The 21,128-nt window shown below is 40.1% G+C and overlaps 1 protein-coding gene across 3 annotated transcripts in view; it reads right to left on the minus strand.

The window, feature by feature from the left end:
* Positions 1-2,836: 2,836 nt before the first annotated feature.
* zgc:77784 (uncharacterized protein LOC402947 homolog) overlaps positions 2,837-21,128 on the minus strand; it is an 83,634-nt gene continuing 65,342 nt past the window's right edge. For 2 of the 3 annotated variants that reach the window (XM_061719545.1, XM_061719544.1), the window contains 12 exons: positions 20,129-20,247; positions 19,051-19,228; positions 17,053-17,256; positions 15,919-15,961; positions 15,690-15,826; positions 15,321-15,608; positions 11,674-11,812; positions 9,306-9,637; positions 8,983-9,099; positions 7,832-8,011; positions 7,561-7,671; positions 2,837-3,424 (listed from right to left, as the gene is read on the minus strand). In XM_061719545.1, coding sequence (XP_061575529.1) covers positions 7,586-7,671; positions 7,832-8,011; positions 8,983-9,099; positions 9,306-9,637; positions 11,674-11,812; positions 15,321-15,608; positions 15,690-15,826; positions 15,919-15,961; positions 17,053-17,256; positions 19,051-19,228; positions 20,129-20,247 — 1,823 coding nt within the window. In that variant the 3' untranslated portion in view covers positions 2,837-3,424; positions 7,561-7,585. The remainder of the gene's footprint in view (positions 3,425-7,560; positions 7,672-7,831; positions 8,012-8,982; positions 9,100-9,305; positions 9,638-11,673; positions 11,813-15,320; positions 15,609-15,689; positions 15,827-15,918; positions 15,962-17,052; positions 17,257-19,050; positions 19,229-20,128; positions 20,248-21,128) is intronic. The other variant, XM_061719547.1, reaches the window with a different exon arrangement.

A 21,128-nucleotide genomic window follows, 5' to 3' on the forward strand; every position in this document is an offset into this window, starting at 1 on the left:
ACAGTATAATAAAAGTAAATTTATTAACAAAAGATAATGAACTAAGACAAGTCAGTAATCAGTAGTGTGAGCATGTATGAATGTGTGGAAAAAACAACCAAAATCCAAACAGCAGCAGCTGTGCCCGACCAGACCAGAGAGAGAGAGAGACAAGCAGGAGTGAAGCCTTTTAAATAGAGACCCACACCGGGCCCAGGTGTGGGTCATCACCTAATCAGGCGACCTCTCCAACCTGCTTCCTGCAAAGGAAAAACACAGCAGCAGAAAAGCAGGGACAACTAGTGGATGGAGGGGTCGTCACATTGGGATTAAAGGGACAGCTCTATGTTGGTTTAAATCATATCTATCTGACAGGTTCCAGTTTGTTCATGTACATGAGGTTTCTTCAGAACAGTCAAGGGTCTGTTATGGTGTTCCGCAGGGTTCAGTGCTAGGGCCAATCTTGTTCAGTTTATACATGCAGCCGTTGGGAAGTATAATCCAGAATCACGGCATACACTTTCATTGTTATGCTGATGATACGCAGCTCTACTTGTCTATGAAGCCGGATGAAACAGAACCGTTAGTTAAACTTCAGGCATGTCTTAGGGACATCAAGGACTGGATGTCCAGAAATTTCCTGCTTCTAAATTCAGATAAAACAGAGGTTATCATTCTTGGTCCAGAGCATCTTAGGAAGGGATTAGATGGTGTTGCGATGGCTTCCAGTGCAACTGTGAGAAACCTTGGTGTTATTTTCGATCAGGATTTGTTGTTTAAACCATATGTCAATCAGGTTTGTAAAATAGCCTTTTTCCATCTCCGTAATATTGCAAAGATTAGGAAAATCCTCTCGCAGAGTGATGCAGAAAAACTAGTTCATGCGTTTGTATCTTCTAGACTAGATTACTGTAATGTGTTGTTAGCAGGATGTCCAAGTAATTTGCTGAATAGGCTCCAGCTGATCCAAAATGCAGCAGCACGAGTACTGACAGGAATTAGCAGGAGAGACCACGTCTCTCCAGTGTTAGCGTCGCTCCATTGGTTACCCGTAAAATTCAGAATCCAATTTAAAATTTTATTACTTGCGTATAAAGCCCAAAACGGCTTAGCTCCGCATTATTTGCAAGACCTGATAGTGCCTTATGTTCCTGTCAGAGCTCTCCGTTCTCAGAGTGCAGGTTTACTCGTAGTTCCTAGAGTATCTAAATGTAGATTTGGAGGGCGGGCGTTCTGCTATCAGGCACCACTACTATGGAACCAACTTCCAATCTGGGTTAAGGAGGCTGACACCACCTCCACCTTTAAAACTAAACTTAAAACATTTCTGTTTAGTAAAGCCTATAGTTAGTGTTTAGTAAACCTCTAGCTGGTGTTGGTAAATCTCTAGGTAGTGTAAACTTTAGTGTGTCAGAGTCGCTCCTGTAGTTTCTTGTGCTGGCCCCCCCTTCTCCTCCCTTTTCTCTCTTTTGTCCATGTTGCAGCATCCTTTGCCGGACACCGGAACCTGCAGGTGGTCGTGGGTGGCTTGTAGCTTGCATTACGGAGCACAAGTCTTTCCCTGACCCTGCACCCCAACCTGGGACTTGCTGATTGGGCCGGAGCTTCGGGAGCTGCGTGCTGGCCTGCGGTCCCCACCCCTGGTCATCCCGTTGCTGCTTCCACCTGCCTGCTGTGCTGTTGCCGTCCCTGACCCACCAGTCTGGCCCTCGGCAGGAGAGTCCCCCCTTATGAGCCTGGTCCTGCTCAAGGTTTCTTCCCTCCTAAAGGGGAGTTTTTCCTTGCCACTGTTTGGCTTAAGGTTTTTCTCCCACTATGGGAGTTTTTACCTGCCATTGTTTATGTAATAATTGCTCGGGGGTCATGTTCTGGGTATGGGTCTCTGGAAAGCGTCTAGAGACAACTCTGTTGTATTAGACGCTATATAAATAAAATTGAATTGAATTGAATTGAATGATGCAGAACAATAAGGGACATTGGCAGATCTATATAAATGCTTTTGGGTCACAGAGTTTACAAATGCAGTGAATGATTTCTACTTGCATTTTAATGATGAGTTTGATTTTACAAAGGAAGGTAATGATATTTTTTAGCATACTAAGTAACTATACTGTCTCCCATCAGCCTGCAGTTAAAGCTCACTCAGGGGTATGTTCCTTAAATGTGATATTAGAATTGGATTATTTTATCTGCCTATTATTGCTATTATTCTCTGGACAGCTTTTTTTGGTTCTTACGTACCATCTCGTGTTTTGTGTTCTTATATTGTTTTTATTACTGCTGTGAACCAAAGTTCCCATCAGGGACATCAAACGTCTTAACTAAACTCATGGAGACTCAGTAAACATCATGATCAGGCACAGTGGAAGTCCAGAACATGTTTATGTTATTTTTCATGGCTAAATTACAGCTATGCAAAGTACTTGGCTGCACAGTTACGTCCAATTTATGTAACAAAATACAAAAGGCAGCTTCAACTTTGCGATGGTATACGGAGCTAATAACGTAGTTACCAATACGACAGACTTCACAGGAGCGTAATCAAGCATGACGGTATGATCCCCAAACTTTTAGTTCTGCCTCCAAAACTTTAAAATCATAGACAGAAAATAATTGTCACCGAATACGGAGAAATTGTTCCCAAAATACAAATTTAGACGACCAATTTCAGAGTTTGAATAAGTCAGTCATGTCAATTTTGAAACTTGAAACATGAATGCATTTTAATATGAGCTGAGGAAGAGGACCAGTTCAGTGGAAATGACAAACTTTCATTACCACCGGTAGAGTCATGCTGCTCTGCCAAATTCAGAACAATTCACACACCAAACAACAACATTTTTGTAACAAATGCTTTATTTATTTATTTGATTTTTATTTTCTGTCATTTTAGAAACAAACACACTGGTGATCTACAGAAGTACATCAGTAGACAGTCACACAGAAATGAGAAATAAAAGCACCGACACACACACTCACACAAGTCGTTTTTTGTGCCTCATGTCTTGTCCCATCTTTCATGAAAAATGCGGCTCATGGCTTCATAGTCTGGGTGAACAGAATATACATTCAATAATCCGCTGTACAACAATGAAGGACTTACATTTACTTCCTTTTGCTTAAAAATACATTATTTTTCCTCCAGATTTATTTAAGCAATATATTTGATCATATCCTTTCAAAAAAAAAAAATCCATTGGAGATATCTATATACACACCAGAGGGGTGACAGAAATGACAAAAATATGAAAAAGAAATCATGAAAATAAAGTAAAAATAGTAAAAAGAGCTTGTGAAAAGGCAGATGGCAAGCCTTGACACGTTTCCTTTTGTCTTCAGCCTTTCGTAAGATGCCATGGCAACAGATTGACGGTTCATAAAGACAGGAAACCAGGGAAAAAAGAGCATGTCACGTCTTGTAATCAGCTGCTGTCTACATGAGGTTCTGGGAAGAAAAGAACAGCACAGGGAGTAATGAGACAAGTGCAAACCATCCAGCTCACAGTGATATTTAAATACAGATTACTGTGGAGGACCGGAAACATCCAAGTTCTCTTCAACAATGCACAGAGAGCCACAATGGGTTTTTGAGGCTGATACTGACATTTAATATTAAAGTCATCTCAATATTTAATTTGCTCTTTTAAATCAGATGCATAAATGATTCTCCTTCATTATGGAATTGGATCTGAGAGGAGAAAAGACTGAAATGGTGACATGAACACATAAAACAAGCATGAATGTCATATTTCCAGGATGGTTTTTTTCATTTACTGAAGCTTGGTGGCGGCTGTTTCAAGCGTGCCGCATCATTGTGCCTCCCTGTCCCACAAATGTTAAACGAAAACATTGATTTAAAATTTCTTCAGCTAATTGTTGTAAGACTTTAGAGGGAATCTGGAGAGAAACCTTGCATATACACTTCTGTTCTTCAGTATCTTGATATGCTTGAGATTATATGTAAAGTGTGACTAAATGAATCCATCCTGCTTTCCTACTGAACTTCAATATCCAATTTTCTTCCTAAAAAGACTAAAACTTGCTACAAGGTGTGTATTTACATATAAATTGGAATCTGGTTTCAACAACTTCTATATGTGCACTGCCGGGTCAACTTACATTAAATGTACCGTTAAGTAGTGGATAGCCCATTTTTACAGTTGTTTGCAGTATAGAAATGAACTCAACAGGTCCAGTAAAGCATGACACGTTGTTTATGGGAAGCATCAACTTTCAAATGTCAAGTATAGAAAACATGTGGATCTTTTAAGACGATAGGAAAACTGAACGATGGTCTTGCAACTTGTACAGCACGGTCTACGACGCACCGAATAAGTAAAACAAATCTGAAAACTCATCTGTGCAGCATGAACATGATAAAACCTACGTGGAACTGGTGGTTTTTATGAAAGCGCAGTGTGATTAAGACTGACTAGTTTTGTAATCTGATACTTAGATTAGTAAAAGATAGCAACTAGAAATTATTTCTATATTGAAGAAATCTGTGCCAGATTTGTTTATGAAAGTAATGAATAAATTAAATAAGAACTATGATGACTTTTCATGGCATCCATTTTCTTTGGCTTATTTTGTCAATGATCAGTGGAGTTTCATATTTCATGTCAAATAGAATATTCACGTCTAAATAATTATTCCTCATCTTTCAAATGCATTTAGTGTATCTCCCATTTTCATTTTGTATCATACAGATAGTCAATAACTTTTTTTGTAGTTGCGCTTGGTGGACCACATGTTTGGAACAAAGGACATGTGAGAAACCAAGACAAAACGCTCGGGGTTGTAGTTTCTTTTTGGCAGCCGCGGATTGGACGGGGAGACAAGCCTCCAGGACCACTGAACCCCAGAGCGGTACAGTCTAAACCATGCCCCCACCACCTATAGTATAAACGTTTACGTGAGCCATGCGGTCGGCGTCTTTTAATAAATCTGGGGACAGTCAGTGTTTGATCACTTGGACTTGTTGGTGTAGGACTTGTGAGCCCATGATGTGAATGAAACGCTTCTGGTGAATTTTGATCAGATCATTTCCTTCTTCCAATTTTTGAACATGTGATCAGATTTTCTTTACATGGAATTGTGACACGGCCCAGCAGATCACAGTCTGCACATCGATTTTTCACACCGAATTCCCTTCCTGACACAACGGGGAGGGACAAACAACCATTCATGCTCACATCTATGTGCAATTTATAATCATCAATCAGCCTAACATACATGTTTTTGGACTGTGGGTGGAAGCCAGAGTATCCGGAGAAAACCCACACAAGGAAGACCAGGTAAACTACACACAGAGAGAGACTCCCGCTGGGCCCAGGACACGAACCAGGAACCTTCTTTTTGTGAATATATATCACCTTGAAGGTAGAAACGATTGTGACATTTATAGAGAAGGACTATTTTCATTTAGGATGCAAAATTGATATCTATGTTAAAATGTTCAAAAACTATATCAGACTGCACTGAATCACAGAGACTCAGCTGTAAACAAACTTGATAGAAAATTGTAATATCCGTACAGTTGAAAGTACATTAATTTTGATACTGGAACGACACAACAAAAACATGGTCTGGAACGGGGTGGGCAATTACAGTCCTTGAGAGTCGCTGTCATGCATGTTTTAGATATTTCCCTGCTTCACAACAACCTAATACGAATGACTGCTTCAAAAACAGACTTTTGCACAGGACATTTAACATTGTTAAAGCAGGGAAATGTCTAAAACATGGAGGACTGCAGCCCTCGATGATTGGCATTGCCCAAACATGCAATATACAGAGTATGCTCATTGGCATGTTCATAATCTGTAATCCTCTCTTGATGCAGGAGGAAACTGAGTCTGTGACCCTTGTCGCAGAGCATCCGGACAAAAACCACTAGGCTTAGGAACAGTTTCTTTTTAGAATCTGTTAGACTGCTGATCCCTGGTAGGGCCATGTAGATCCTCCGTAGTTACTTGTTGCTGCTTAGCGTTTCACATTGCACTGACTTCTGATCATAGCTGACCTTACAGAGCAGAATCATTTATATTTTTAAGAGAGCATGTTATGCTGTTCTAAGAAGCCATCGTGACTTAGCTGTGGGTTGGCTTGGAAGGGTTCGAAGATGAAGCTTAGCTAAGAGAAGGTTTCTGGTGCTAACTGAGCCAACTAAAGGTAAACACAGTGGTCATTTCTAATGATGCCATCAAAATGGCATTTGAAAAGTCTCATTGCACTATATGGTAGTACTATCTGATATTTTCAATTAGTGCAATAAGTAGAATTTTTGGTTAGAATATTTAGCATGATTATAGCACTATGAAATATGTCTTGGTGTTTATGGACTTTGACTGACTTAATTTTTTATTGGAAGTTGAGATGTGGGGGTTTTGTGTTCTATGTATGTAGTATACCCCTCTTGTTGTGATTGAAAATAAAAAATACAATAAAAAAAAAAAAAAGTCTCATTGCAAAAGCATGCTGGCCGCTCAGCAGCTCAGCAGACAGAACAAGATCAGGGATAAATTACCTATAAATATAAATGCATAGCTGCCCTTTTGATGGTATTTGATGGTATAAAACACCAGTATGTTTCTTATTTTAATTTTAAAATGGGCTACTCAGTAATGCTACATTATGCTGGTGACGATCTGTTATGTTTTAGCTGCGCAAAAGAAATGATGCAATGAACAGTGCCAACAAAATGACCAACAAGTGTTCAAATGTTCATGAACACCCTAAGTACCTACATGGTGACTATGGACCGGCAGACTACACTATACAGTATACCGGCTCGGGGTCGGTTTCAGACACAGATGGTTAGTGCTCACTTTAATGGAAGATTATGAAAGCAGACAATTCAGAGGTAATTTAGGCAGATGCGTATTTTTGCTGAAAGTGTGACTGTGACTGGTTTTGAAAGTGGGTTTGGAGCGATACCTGCTCTCTCCTCCAGTACCAATGTCCAATCTCGCAATCTTTTAACTGGATCAGATTTCTGGGATGTTGCAACCTAGTTTCACGCCTGAATACACCGGATTAATATTGTGCTCCAAAGTATCGAGATGCACACCCTTAGTTTCTATGTACTTTATCTCAGACTGGGGATCACGCAATTAAAGCAGGTGCTAGCTGTCATAACCCAATGTGAAATATAGACCAAAATATATATTTATGTTTTTGACATTCTGCTGCTGTGCTATTTAATAGCACTGGCAAAATTATAAAAAACTATCAATGGAAAAGTTTGATTACCAACAGCCAGGGCCTCTTGCTTGTTGTGTCTATGCAGAGTAATGACTGGTAGGACTGGGGAGGCTCAGCTACATTACCTGCACGATTTACATTGTGTGCATGTGCCACTCTGTTAAGCTACACTATTATTTTCTAAAAGCTTAAGAGAAGCTGTAGACCCTTTTCTGGATATTCTTTGTAACTCATTTTTGCTGTTTGGCCAAAACCAACAATAAACTTCTGCCATTGACCCTCTCAGAACAGCCCTAAGTGTACTGATGACCTGTCTGCAACCGACCCCGTTCACGTCCGCTGTTCAGCCGCTCCCAACGGTCTGTCTAGACATACCTCTCCTCCGGCGAGCAGTGCAGGGTCAGGGAAAGACTTTTCCACCCAGGGACCCTGAAATCTGGACCTTGGGCAGGATGCCTGGCTGCCCATACGGGATTATATTCTCATCTGATGATCAAAAAAGAGCAGATCACACAAGAATAATATTCACACGCATCCAGCTGTCAGTTGAAGCCGTACACAAATGTGTTTCTGTGGCTAAAGGTTGTGCTTTTATTGTTTTTCCTCAATACAGATGCAGCATAGAAGTAGGAATACTGCTTTGTACCTTTTGATAACCACTTTACTGGTGCTCCCTTTTGCAGAGAGAAATCCTCTCCTCTCTTCGGAAGAGTGGGCAAGTTGCTCGCCTCTTGTCTATCGCTGTCTGCTCGGCTGCGGCTCAAAACATCCACCAAGAGCTGCAGGGAGTCGTCTGTGGAGGGAGGGGGCGGCGGAGGGGGGACTTCTGTGCATGATTGATCAGTGATGATTAGTGAAAAGCACAAAGAGAAATTCATCTCAAAAAGAACAGTTGGACACTTTTGGAAATATACTTTTTTAGGGTGTTGATGAGAACTCAATGTGAAGATATCTCTTCTGTGTCTGCACATTAAATATGAAGAAGCAGCATGACAAAAAAACTGCATAAACAGTGAAGAACAGTTTATGTGGCTTTTCCCCTCAAATACTCCAAAGCACTCTGACGAACATGTTATATCACAATTGTTTTTTAGGACGCGTTTAAATGTTGGATCTTTCTTCTCGGCCAAGTTTCCTTCTATTTAAGTACTTAAAAGCCCCATGACCAGGATGACTGAGAGAATACACCAGCGTCACATGTGTTTAATCAGTACATGAACCACAGCATTAAAAAAATAAAAACATTTTAAAGAGCCAAACAATTTCTTGGATATGGCCAGTTACTAGGCAACCAGTGGATAGGCCACTGAAAGATGTTACTTGTCCTGTGAAAGAAAGACTAAAACAGTGAAGGTAAACTTTGAGTGAGAAAACAGATTTACATAAATGTCCAACATTTCTTTGAACATTTTTTTTTTTTTTTTAAATAATGTCATGTTGAGGTCAGCTCAGGAAGAGTTTGACACCCGTTGGCAGATGCAGAAGTCTCTCTGAGAGCTGCTGGCATATCATTGCTGGTAAAGGTCCAGCAACAACCCGTTATTTTGTTCATGCCATAGTCATTGATGTAAATATTGTGTTAAGCATGGATAAAACTATAGATGCCTCTCACTTTTACTGTTTCAAGTTATTTTTGAATGTATATTCATACATACCTACCTATATACTGTACATACAAGCACACTCACTCGTTTCTTTGTCCTTTGTAAGATCATTTTCAAACCTGTCCTTAGTTACAGACAGTGGCGAGTGTTTTGATATTCCAGTTAACTAAAACAGAAGTGAGGTGTACTGTACCTGCTGCACTGTGCGGCTCTCTCCTGTTCTGTCCATCCTTGGGTGCTCTCTTTTTACTCCTGGATTTGTGAGCCTGGGCTGCAGGGCTCAGCTCCACAGCTGCAGCGCAAGATTGTCCTGAGAAGAAGTAACACTCATGTCACCCTCAGAAAACTTACATAAAAGCCAGAAAACTGAGTTTTACTCCAAATACAGTAAATGCAGCATGATCCCCAAATACGAATACTTTCTGTTGTGCAACATCATAAAATAAAATTTTACAGTACATGACATTGTGGGGTTTATTGTTAAAACATGAGCCGTTATGTTGCATCCAAACTGACCTTTGCTGAGGCTTTTTCCCCTGAAATCATCTACCCAGTGGCAAGAGGTGGGCAAATCACTGGCATCCTGGACATCGGTGTCGGTGAACAGATCAGGGTTGGACTGGGATACCTGGGACTCCAAGTGGTGACGGGCCAGGAGGTCAAAGTGCTGAAGGCGTGGACTGCCGTTGGGGTTGGGCGTGTCTTTCTGGGGTGAAGACTTCAGCGTAGCTGTGTGTGGAAGTCCCTCTGCTCTAGAGGGCAGGCAGGAGAGTTCCTCCTTGGACGCGTCCATCAGGTAGGTTCTGGCTGGCAGCGGAGGACACCAGTCATCATCATCTTCTTCAGAGCTTGAGGTGGATCATGCGTGACAGCAGCATTAGTGTATGCCTTCGAGGGAAACGCTGAACATGTGAGACCTACTTCTACAAGTGTAATAAAATCAGCATAGCAGTCACGCGATAATTGAAGCCAACTTGTCAGGATCATGACGTCAGTAAGAAATGGTTAAATACTAACTATCGGCTGCATGAATATTTCAGACAATGTTGAACAATATCACAAGATTTAAGATGTTAGTATTCTAAAGTACTCCCCAGGTTATAACGTTTCTATTACATTAATTACAGGAAGTGCATTGAGATCTTGTGTTATTATTCAGGTACATATAATAAACATAGAGACTGTTAAAAACAGCAGCGTTGGGGGCTTATGCAATGAAGAGCCTGTAAATGTTCACCTCTCCATGGTTGCTCGTGGGAAGGTGCTGCATTGTCAGATTGTAAGTGAAAATCACTGTGAAAATGGAGGAGACGGCGGTTTGAAATGATTATGTATTTTTAGTTGTCACAGCTGCATGCTGTCATAAACTGGTTTCCTAACAGCAAATGTTGCACCTAAAAAATGTCTTGAATATAAGAAAAAAAGGAAGAAAGGATGGCAACAATATGGGGGTGTGGCTACAGACAAATACCCCACTGCATAATTGTAGTGAGTCATACTGAACCTTTCTTTTTAAAATAATAAATAAGGTAATACTTCCTCAGAAGTGCAGAAGACCGAGATGGTTCTTAACCTTTGCTGTGTGTCAAAAATATAAGGGAATATATTATGGTGATAATGTTGTAAATGTCTCTCTGTGAAAGTTTCACCAAGTAATAACAGGAAAGAGGCTGGAATATGCTGAGATTTCAGATGTAAAACATCCAACTGCAAATGATTTATTCAGCAGATGTCTGTTGCTCCCATAAGACATCTAGGACTCATTGCAGTTCCTCTCACAAACTAAAGAAGGCCATATCTAATTTGAATAGTGTCACACAGTGAGGGCCATGGAGGAGAAGCTGCGTTTGACCTTATACATAATCATACGCACAAATAAATTATAGAAGCGGCTTGCCAAAAGCTTGACCTTCACAATGCACAGTTAAGCATTTTGCCTGCCGCTTTCCTGTGTAATGCTTTTTCGGGCTCCTAAGTGATGACACTTCTTTCAGCAAAGCGGTCCATACCAATGACCATTACTGACGGACATCCTTACATGTTCAAAATACATTAACGCAAAACAAGACAGCCACATGCCCTACATCGACATGAGTTAAGGTCATCTGCTGAAAATATTGAAGTCATCTATCAAATAAGATGCACACATGCAAACACAGCGGATCAAACAAGTCTAAACTGTGTAATCATGTCTGGGGGGAAAAAGTCATTCTTAAACAGCGGAAGTCATTCAAAGAGGTGAACAGACAAATCAATGAAGCTGCTCAGTAAGACATCAGAAAAACAACCCTGAGGAGGTAATGGCTATAAAATAAAATAAAACTCAGGACAAGTAAATAAACGATTCTGAAACTACATAGCGCTTTCCCAAGTTCCTACAAAGAGAGAAGCACTGAAGAGATGGAGAGGATGAGATCCTCCCCCATGTTTTCTGTTGTCTTCTCAGTGCCACGGGGGCTAATTTAATGACAAATATGTCATTGAAGATGGAAAGTGCTAATCCAGCCTGTCAGATGGAGGCTAATGTCATTACAAAACACGCGGTCACAAAAGCCCTCCAATCCCATCCCGCTATGACCGCAACCCAACGTGTCGGAACAAGTTAGAGCAGACGGTCCTCTCTGCAGCCCCGAGTGCAATCAACCCAATCCCTGTGGACACAACTGTTAATTTGTAAAGTCCCCAGACTACAAACTATTACTTAAGTTTTGTTTGACAGCTTTGACAGGCTTACAGGACAGCGTTGATATGCAGCTGCCTTAACTCCCTCTAACACAGGCATTAAGTCAGAGGCCTTGACGCTAATGAGTACGTGCAGAAAAACATTGTCCTGGAGAAAAAGAGGAGACTTCAGAAAGATTTGGGATGTAGCGTCGAGCCTCACCTGTGCCGCACATCTTCTTTGTCGGGTTTTGCACGACCTCGGCGTTGGTTGGCAGGAAGGGGCAGTGATAAAACATCCACCCAGGTGGTAGGAGCAGACTTGGACGAAGATCCGGCACACCGCTGCGGTCCCAGTTTGTCTAAAAAAATGTAACATAGAAAGACCCACTATTGAGGGGGGGTTCTTTCACAGCTCAGTCGTCTTTGTTAAACAACAACTAGCTTTTAATTCTCTCGACAACCTAAAAAAAAGAAAAGACATGTATGCAGCAAACTATCTTTATTTAAGTTACTAATTAGGGGCCGAGCACTTACAGTGTGAAGGCCCTATTGTATCTGTAGGAATTTTCCTTCTTTCTTTTTTTTATTTTTCCGACGAAATGAGGGCCTTTTTTCCCCCTAAACGTGCCCCAAAAGTCACCAAATATTGCGCGCAAGCCAGGCCTGGCGAAAAATTTGATATTTAATGGTTTGCATTAATGGGTGTGGCCTAATGGCTCAACAGCGCCCCCTAGAAAACTTTGTGCCTCAAGCCCCACAATACGATTTGACGTACATCCATGAAAATCGCTACACACCTGTATCATGTCGCAACTTAAAGAAAAGTCTCTTGGCGCCATGGCCGAAACCGAACAGGAAGTCGGCCATTTTCAATTAATCGTGTAATTTTGGTACAATTTATGCCATTCCTTCGGCAGTTAATACGGCCTGAACCGTAATGTGAACCCGTAATGTGCGTCTCCATCCTGCAACGACGCGCATTACTTTTCTCAGTCAAAAGCGTTACCGTGGTGACACTAGATGCCAAAAAGCGTGCCCCCCGTTCATCTGATTGGTCCATACAGAAAAAACCACGAAGATCGGTACACACCTGTATCTTGTCGCAACTTAAAGAAAGGTCTCTTGGCACCAAGGCCGAAACCGAACAGGAAGTCGGCCATTTTGAATTAATTGTGTAATTTTGCCGCAATTTATGCCATTCCTTCGGCCGTTTCTTCGCCCAAACCGTAACGTGCACCCAGGTGTGTTATGCATCAAAATGTGTGTCTTGATCCTGCGACGATGTGCATTCCTTTTCTCAGTCAAAAGCGTTACCGTGGCGATGATAGACACCAAAAAGCGCGCCCCCCCTTCATCTGATTGATCCATATTTGATAGTCCCTATTTTCTACCATAACTTTTGAATGGTTTGACATAAAGACTCGTGGGTGGTGTCATCGGACTCGGTTTTGAGTCCTTGAACAAAATTGCTGCAAATTATCCCCGCCCCTTCTTCTGATTGGTCGATATTTGATAGTCTCTATTTTCTGTCATAACTTTTGATTGGTTTGATATATAGAGTTGTGGGTGGTGTCATCCGCTAAATGTCCAGGCCTGAAAACATCTACATGCAAGTCATACAAGCGCTTCCACTGCAGCCTGAACGTGCACAAGGGTGCAAGGGCCCGTTCATCGCTGCTTGCAGCTTTAATATTATCACTTGAGTTGTAGTTGATTGTGTCATTGGGGATATTATCACCCCATGATAAGACACTGCTTCAGTGAAAAAACATGGATGAAAGATGGTGTACAAGGGGCAGATAAACTATTATCACTATCATTTTCCTTGTTTTGAGAGTTGAAAGTTGCCTTTTATTTTAGGTATATATATATATATATATATATATATATATATATATATATATACACATACATACATACATACATACATACATACATACATACATACATACATACATACATACATACATACATACATACATACATACATACATACATAGGAGTGTCGGGAGAATGTAAGTGCTTTTGCAAGGATGCCCTGTTATTTTAATTCTATGTTATTTTTATTTTTTATTTACTTTCTCTCTTCTTTTCCTTTTCTTTTAATTTTTTTCTTCTTTCTTCTATGCGTGCATGATGAGACTTAATGTTTACAAAATGTAGAGCATCATGTATAAGTTGACTGTTTATTTCACAAATGAAAAGTTTAATAACAAAAAAAGACAAGATTTGATAATGACAAGATATTAAAAAGAACCCTGACTATTACAGTAATACAGACGTTAAAATACCTTTCCCACTAAATCCAAAAAAAACTGCATTATACATTTTTGAATTTATTTGGAAAATCTAAGTTTATCAGATATTTTGAACTATCAGCATCACTTTACTTACACAATGCATTCTGGGTGGATGATAATGTTGTCTTCATGTTATCATTTCAACAATATAACAACTTTAACCAGCCAAAAGATCCACATATAACTGATATTGGTTAAAAGTTTTATTTGAAAGGCAACAAGTCAAGTTGTAAAGTCCTCAGAGTTTTCTTAAATAGCAGAAGGAGTAAAAAAAAAAAAAAAACTTCCCAAAAGACCCATGGCTGTCTTCTCTCCACGTCTTCCCTTTCTAGTTGAAATAGACACTGATAACAAAATGTCATGGCTGTCGAAGCAACATCAGCAGCGCTAGATAACTTAATAGAGTGTAACGGGAGTACCATTGCTATGATTTTGCTCAATGTGGTGTACGCAGGAGCCAGCTGAGTGCTGTGATTCACGTTAAACACTCCCATGTCCACAAACACTGACGTACTGCCACAGTCACATCCACACAGTCAGTTCATTTAGTCTCTTTAGCGCCTTTATTCCACCTTGTTGTTCTGTGTGTGGATGAGTCAGAGTCGCAGAACACGACACTGATGCTAACTCACTCAGACCTAACAGCGTAAATGAACCACGAAAGTCATATTCATCTTACTGTTAGGTCTGTCTTTTAAATAGCACATATACACAGCGGATGCATTTATTCATCTCATGAGTCACTTTACTCAAGGTTCCTAGTTGTCCTGTGTCCTGTGAAAGCAGAAAGGGTTGATGGTGCTTCCTAAACTGTTATTCTGCACATATATATGTAACAAGCCACAAGACAGAAGAGGGATAATGTTGTCATAGTAACAACAGGTCTAATTGAATTGTATTTTTGGTTTAGTGTAATTAATTTAATTAAATGTAATGAGCCTGAAGTATCTGAGTTGCAGTCTTGGCGAGAGCTGAATCAGGGTTTATACAGCAATCCTTATGTTAAATTTAATACCAATTTAATACCTTTTTCACTACCTTCAGATTTAAAAAAAAAACTGTCACAACATTAAGTGTTAATCACGGACCTTTTAACATTAATACATATTTTGACCTATAGAACACTATACAGAACAGATTTATAGACTCATTGCAGATGTTTCACATTTATTTCACTTTGTGAATGACAATAAAATAGACTGCTTAAAATGTAAAAGGTAAAAAATAATAGCAATTTAAAAAAAAATAATACCTCTGACAGTGAATTTAACACTTTTAATGGCCTTAAATTTGGCAATTTTAATTAATCACTTTTTAATACTTTTTAAAACCCCGCGGAAACCCTGTGAATAGTCGAAAATGCAAAGGATAGGAGCTTAGGTGCTTCCCTCTATGTCATTTAAACACTGGAACAGTGCCTTAAGAAAAGGAAAAGAGATAATGTCTTAAAACTAAAAGCATTACATTATTTTAGCCCCAAGCACCATCAAAGCCCCATCGATCTTTGGATCAGCTGTTGTTGGATCATAATAAACGGATACCTGCTGCAAAAACGAGTGTGTCTCACCGTTGCTTCTCTTGGTGTACTGGAGCTTGGCGTATTCCGATCCAGACTGCCCAGACTGGATGGTCCAGCGGTCCAGGTCCTGCTCCAGACCCGCCAGGTCACTGTTTGACAGAACTGGGTTGCTGCTGTAAGGGTCTGGGCCCTGGTTGTAGGACATACTGGAGTACGTGTCGTAGTAAGCCAACAGGTCGTCCTCGGCAGTGGTGTTGATGGTGCTGTAGATGGGACTGTCGTTGGACGCCGTGCTGCGTTTCTCCGTCTGGCTCGGGTAATTAATAATCCCAACAGCTGCACGGTAGAGGAAAGCGTTACATCGTCAATAATATCACCTTTTCAAAACTTGGTTGGATTTCACAGACCATATCTTACAGTTATAATATCTGTCTGAGTCCAGTTTTCCGGAGCAGCAGTTGCCCGAGTCGTTGCCGTTGTGGGGGAGTTTCGGAGTCGGCCACGAGTCTGCCAGCCAAGGATAGTTGCCCATGTTGGATCCCAACAAGCCAGGCCTGGCAAGACAGGTGAGAGCGTTTCAATGCCGCTGCTGTAAAACACTAAGTGGCCCTTTACCAGCTGAATCAAAGCACAACGTAGAGTTTACCCTCCATTGATGATTCCTGATCCCTCACTGTGAGCAAAGCCAACTGAAAGAAGAAAACAAGCAAAGATATTGATCCCATTTGACAGCAAAGGAGAGAACGCTTTTGCCTTAAGACATTCTTTTAAAAGATTCAGCATAGGATAAAGACGTTTTGTCCTAAATCATTATGCTGTATAATATGATCCAATAAACAGATTATCTCATGCAAGGTTTAACAAAAGCAGATTTGAATCGATTTCTATGAAAATGCAATGCCGACCTACATACACTAAGAGGCTCACAACAGATCTATAAACGGCACAAAGTGCCCACAGAAAGATGTGGCTTTTATTTTTGTCCTCGCTGTATCTTAAGTCACTTCACACCGAAACGTGATATAATACAGTAATCATTTAGAAATATTTGTGGAGAATCAACAGCACATTTTTCTAAAGCTCCTGGGCGCAGCGTGAAAGCACTTCTTGGCTCAGGTACTTTACCAAAAGACAGATTCTAAAATTGTTTTGTTGTGGTCACCTTGCTTTCAGTTGTCTCCATTTTTTTATAACTTTTTTTTCTTCTTTTTCATAGTTGAGCCCAGCAAACTCGATTTTAAATATTAACTGTACAATGAAAGCGCTGCAGGAGTTGCTTTGCATAAGAACAAACTAAAAGTCAAAGCGTTCATCTCCACGGAGAAGAACTTTGCCCGCCACTGCTCCAAAACAAAACATTTTATTTAATGTTATTTTAATTTTATTTTAGTTGTTTTTATTTACTTAGTTGTTGTTTTTTTATTTTTTATTATTTTTTATTATTATTAATTTATGTTATTTGTGAAAGGGGCAGATCAGATAAGATTCTTCTTCTTTCTGCTCCCTTTTCATTCATAAGTTAGGAACATTTGTATTTGTGTTTGTATTAAATTGTTTTGTTTTTTGAATGAAATAAAGAATAAAATGAAAAATGAAATGAAAACAAAATGTGACAGTTGTAGATTTTTTGACTTCATCCTCAACCGTATATAAGATGTGACAACTCTGTGCGCATCAAATCCTGAGGCCCCGCCGGTGTAACCTTTTTCTGCTTGTCTAAACTAGAATTTGACTAAAACCCAGTTCAGACGGACAGGTGGAAGCTTCTTTTCTCGCTCACCTGCTGGTGTGTAAGCGAAGGATGTGGTGTAGTGTCCCAGCTGCTTCCTCCTGTGGTGCCGGCAGTACAGCCATCCGCTGAAGCCCATCAGCACCAACCACGCGGCCACGCCCAGTCCCGCGATGAACGCCGGCTGGCGGAATACGCTCGTGATCTGCTCGCTTATACTGAGGTTGCTGCCTTTCTTCACCTCCAGCGGTTGAGCTGAAGGAAGCGTTGATGCAGCAGCGCCATAAAAAGACAAAACACAAGTAGTCGTGTGTCATAATGAATCTTTTAAGTTATGTAACCGTAATCCTGTGGCAATCTCTGGATCATTCGCATGGCATGTATTGAACCTATTCTCATAGCGCTGTGTAAAACCACAATTTCTTCCTTTTTTCAACTTTTTTCCCCTCAAGATGCGGATACACACGTTCCCATGAATTCTTAACAGTTCCTTTAAATAATATAGCGAAGGACGTTCTAGCAAGGAGTAAGTAGTATGAAAATATCTTTAAAAGTCTAAGGTTTGTCCGTTAATATGCTCATGCCACATTTGAACTTGTCATACCTCATAAATGCTGTTATAATTATAGTATTAAAAGATATCCAGCTTGCTGGGGTGGGGATCTAAAGCGGCAGCCGGTCCAGCTCTGACTGGAGGCCATGTGATCAGGCATCAAGAAAGCGTTTCACTGTGAGTACAGTGTACTCAACGCTAGCAATGTTTAATATCCATGAGGTCAAACTAAACCAATAAATTCAAGCCGGCCCTGAAACTAGCCTCATCCCGCTGAACTTGTCCAGTTTGAATACATTAATAAAAGCTAAGTGGCTGAAATTACAGCCACTAAGACCATGCAGCCAGAAACAAATGAGCTGCCTCTATCACTGGTATTAGCAAAGAAAAAAATTAAATCCGGATCAGTCATCTTTTGTTGTATAGGAGACAGGCTGCATAAATTCATTTTCTCCTCTGAGCCCAAAACACACAAAACACAGCAGGGGATATATCTCCAACACTGTGGCATTGCATTATAAGCAAATAAACACTATCTGCTAAAAAGCCCGTCACAATATTGCAGTTACTGATGCAAAAGACATTCTTCAACTTGATAACTCTGACATCTCAGTTTTAATTACGTGATGCTCCTGTTTTCCTCTGCTAAGTAGAAATATGTCATTTTATCAAGGTTTGTGCTGTGGTTTGTTTTCCTTTCAGCTTTTATATTTCATGACAAGAAAAGGAAAAACAACCTTAAGGAGACATCAAGAAACTGAAAGGAGCTGCAAACAATGCCCAGAGTTTTGGTAGAATAAAAGATGCACCGAGTATAAAAGGTAAAACTGAAAATGTTTAAGTTAGGAGAAAACTTGACTAGCAAATAAATATTTTTCCATTTCAGAAAACAGCACTGTTTGACACTCTAAGAAGGGAACTGGCGTTAAATGGTGCTTAGTGTGATGGGTCAGCTTGCAGGTTGGTTTTGCTTTTAGTACAGAGACAGCATTGTAAATCCAGAAATCCTTCCATCCTCAGAGGAGCTTTAAACTATCGGTTCACAATGTAAAAACTGTTTTGCATCAACAAAAGGATGATTGCCATGCAGACAAGTACTGTAACAATTACTGACTTTGTTTTTTGGACAAATCTGAATATATTCTCCCTTATCACAGTGAAAGGAGTATAAATCTTCAGCTGTTTTGCTGATGCAGATGAGTGTGAGACATGGACGTGTGAATGTATTCATGTGTTAAGGTCCACGTCTCTATCTTTAAGTGACATTAGACCCATATGCGTACATTAGGTTTATTTATTGCAAAAAATTCGATTTGGTGCCACATCACTTTCCAGAGTTATGGAGATTAAACTATGGACATTATGGACATCAGTCATTCACATCGTTAAGCTGTAAACATTAGCATGGGTCAGACATCTCCTCGTTTGCTGTAAACGTGTATCCTGCCATATTTCTTCTTCTGTGTGTTGAATCTGCAACAGTTTGAGTGACTCACTGAGAAGAAGGCTGACAGGTGGGCTTTGGGCGCCCACACCCAGTCTGGTGACGGCTGCCACTGCCACAGTGTAACGGACATGAGGCTGCAGGCCCGTCAGCAGGATGGACAGTACCGCTCCGTCCACCGTCCTGTTTATCTGGCTCTCCCACTCCACGTCACTCCCCAGACACCAGACCTGATTAAAAAAAAAAAGAAAAAAAAAAAAGCTTATAGTCAGTGTTAATGTCTGAATTCTCCAGGAAGACAAGGCCTTTAATTATGACTGATGAAAATTAGATTCAAGTGTGTTTAAAGCAGCAGAACTGCAATGTTGAAGCATACCGTGGACAAACTTGTTTCTAAGAAAGTAAAAGAGCCTTGTTTCAAGACAATTAAAGACTGTTTTTTTGTGAGAATAAGAATTCTAGTACTGAACAGTTTTCCTGGCACAGCCACTGGCAAAGATAGTCCTCGTGCAGCAGACCCTGGCTCAAGTCTCGGCCTGTAACTTTATTCTCACAGGTACTAATAAAGGCTCACATATATGTATGTAAAAATGTAACTTTAATTTGGTCATATTTAAGAAAACATTGCAATTTTTGAAAAAGAAGTCCTGTAACATTTGAGCCTATGAGCAGACACATTTATCAGAATTATTATCAATTATGTTAATCTGACTTTATTAAGGTTTTTTTCATTACTTTTTACATGCAGAAACAGAAGGGGGAGAATACATCAAGACAATAAAGCTGCACCTTTTCCTGGAATAGCACCCTGATGATGAGTACCGGTAATCACTGTTGAACGTGATGCTAACAGACACATAATCAGGACTCAGTGTTTCGTCGCAGAATAAACAGATGACAAGGACTGCCGTGATCAGCTGCGAACCAAGTACTGGCAGCACAGCAACAATTTCTAATTGTTAATTAAAAACCTGTCTTTTTCATCGTTAACCACACAACAGAGCTTAGTCAGAGCTGAGTAATGCCTGAGTAAAAGTACCAACACCACAGAGCAAAAGGAGCAGCTTGTTCCCCCGTTGTCTAGCCGAGTCTCTGCTCTCAGAGACGAGGACAATCAGGTGGGGTCTCACCTTGTATTCCTGGATGATGCCACTGTGACTGTCGTGAGGTGGCGGCTCCCAGGAGACGCTGATGCTGGAGCTGTTGGTGAGCTGCACCACTGATACAGCCTGTGGAGGGCCACTCAAACCTGGAGACGGAGATAACAGTAAGACACATTAGTGCAGTTATGACATTGATATTTACAGGTAGGGTTGCCACCTTTCAGAAATAGAAATAAGGGATACCCCGATTTCAGCAGTGCAGGCGCCAAAAAAAAGGGACATCCCCAAAACGTCTAAACTGAATAGAAATGTGTTTATTTTATATGAAAAAACAAAATGCTTTGATTTAAAGTTTAAAGTGCTTTAATAGCATTGAACTTGCACGACTGTACAGACAGCCAACCATAGTAGCAACTGAAATAGCCTCCTATGCTACAGTATGTATGTCCACATCAGCCCAGATGTAGAATATACATACAGGTGAAGAATATGGTGTAAAAGTTAATTTATTTCAATAATTCAACTTAAAAAGTGAAACTAATATATTACCTAGTCTTATTACATGCAAAGCAAGATATGTTAAGCCTTTATTTGTAATAATTTTGATGATTGAATTGTTTATTGATTTCATAAAATATTCAATTTTTATATTAAATTATAACAAATAAAGCCTTGAAATATCTCACTTTGAATGTAGTGGGAAATAATATATTTGTTTCACCTTTAGTTGAATTTACTACGAATTAAGTTTTGCAATATATTCAAATTTTCCGACCTTCACCTGTATATTATGACATCAATAAATAAGAGCATAATACATGTCCGTCTTGGTTCAATACGGAACGCAACTTTTAATTCCCAATTACGTAACAATTCCGCATTTCAAGGGACGGGTGGCAACCCTATTTACAGGGGTTACAAGTTTTGAAGTTTGCTTGGAGTGAAATTTATTTAATTATTTATATTTTGGGGAGGGTAATCTCCCTCGCAGTAATTTGAATTCATGCACAATTATTAACATTATCTT

The sequence above is a fragment of the Cololabis saira genome, chromosome 4 (assembly GCF_033807715.1).
Source record: "Cololabis saira isolate AMF1-May2022 chromosome 4, fColSai1.1, whole genome shotgun sequence".
In the NCBI taxonomy this organism is placed as follows: domain Eukaryota; kingdom Metazoa; phylum Chordata; class Actinopteri; order Beloniformes; family Belonidae; genus Cololabis; species Cololabis saira.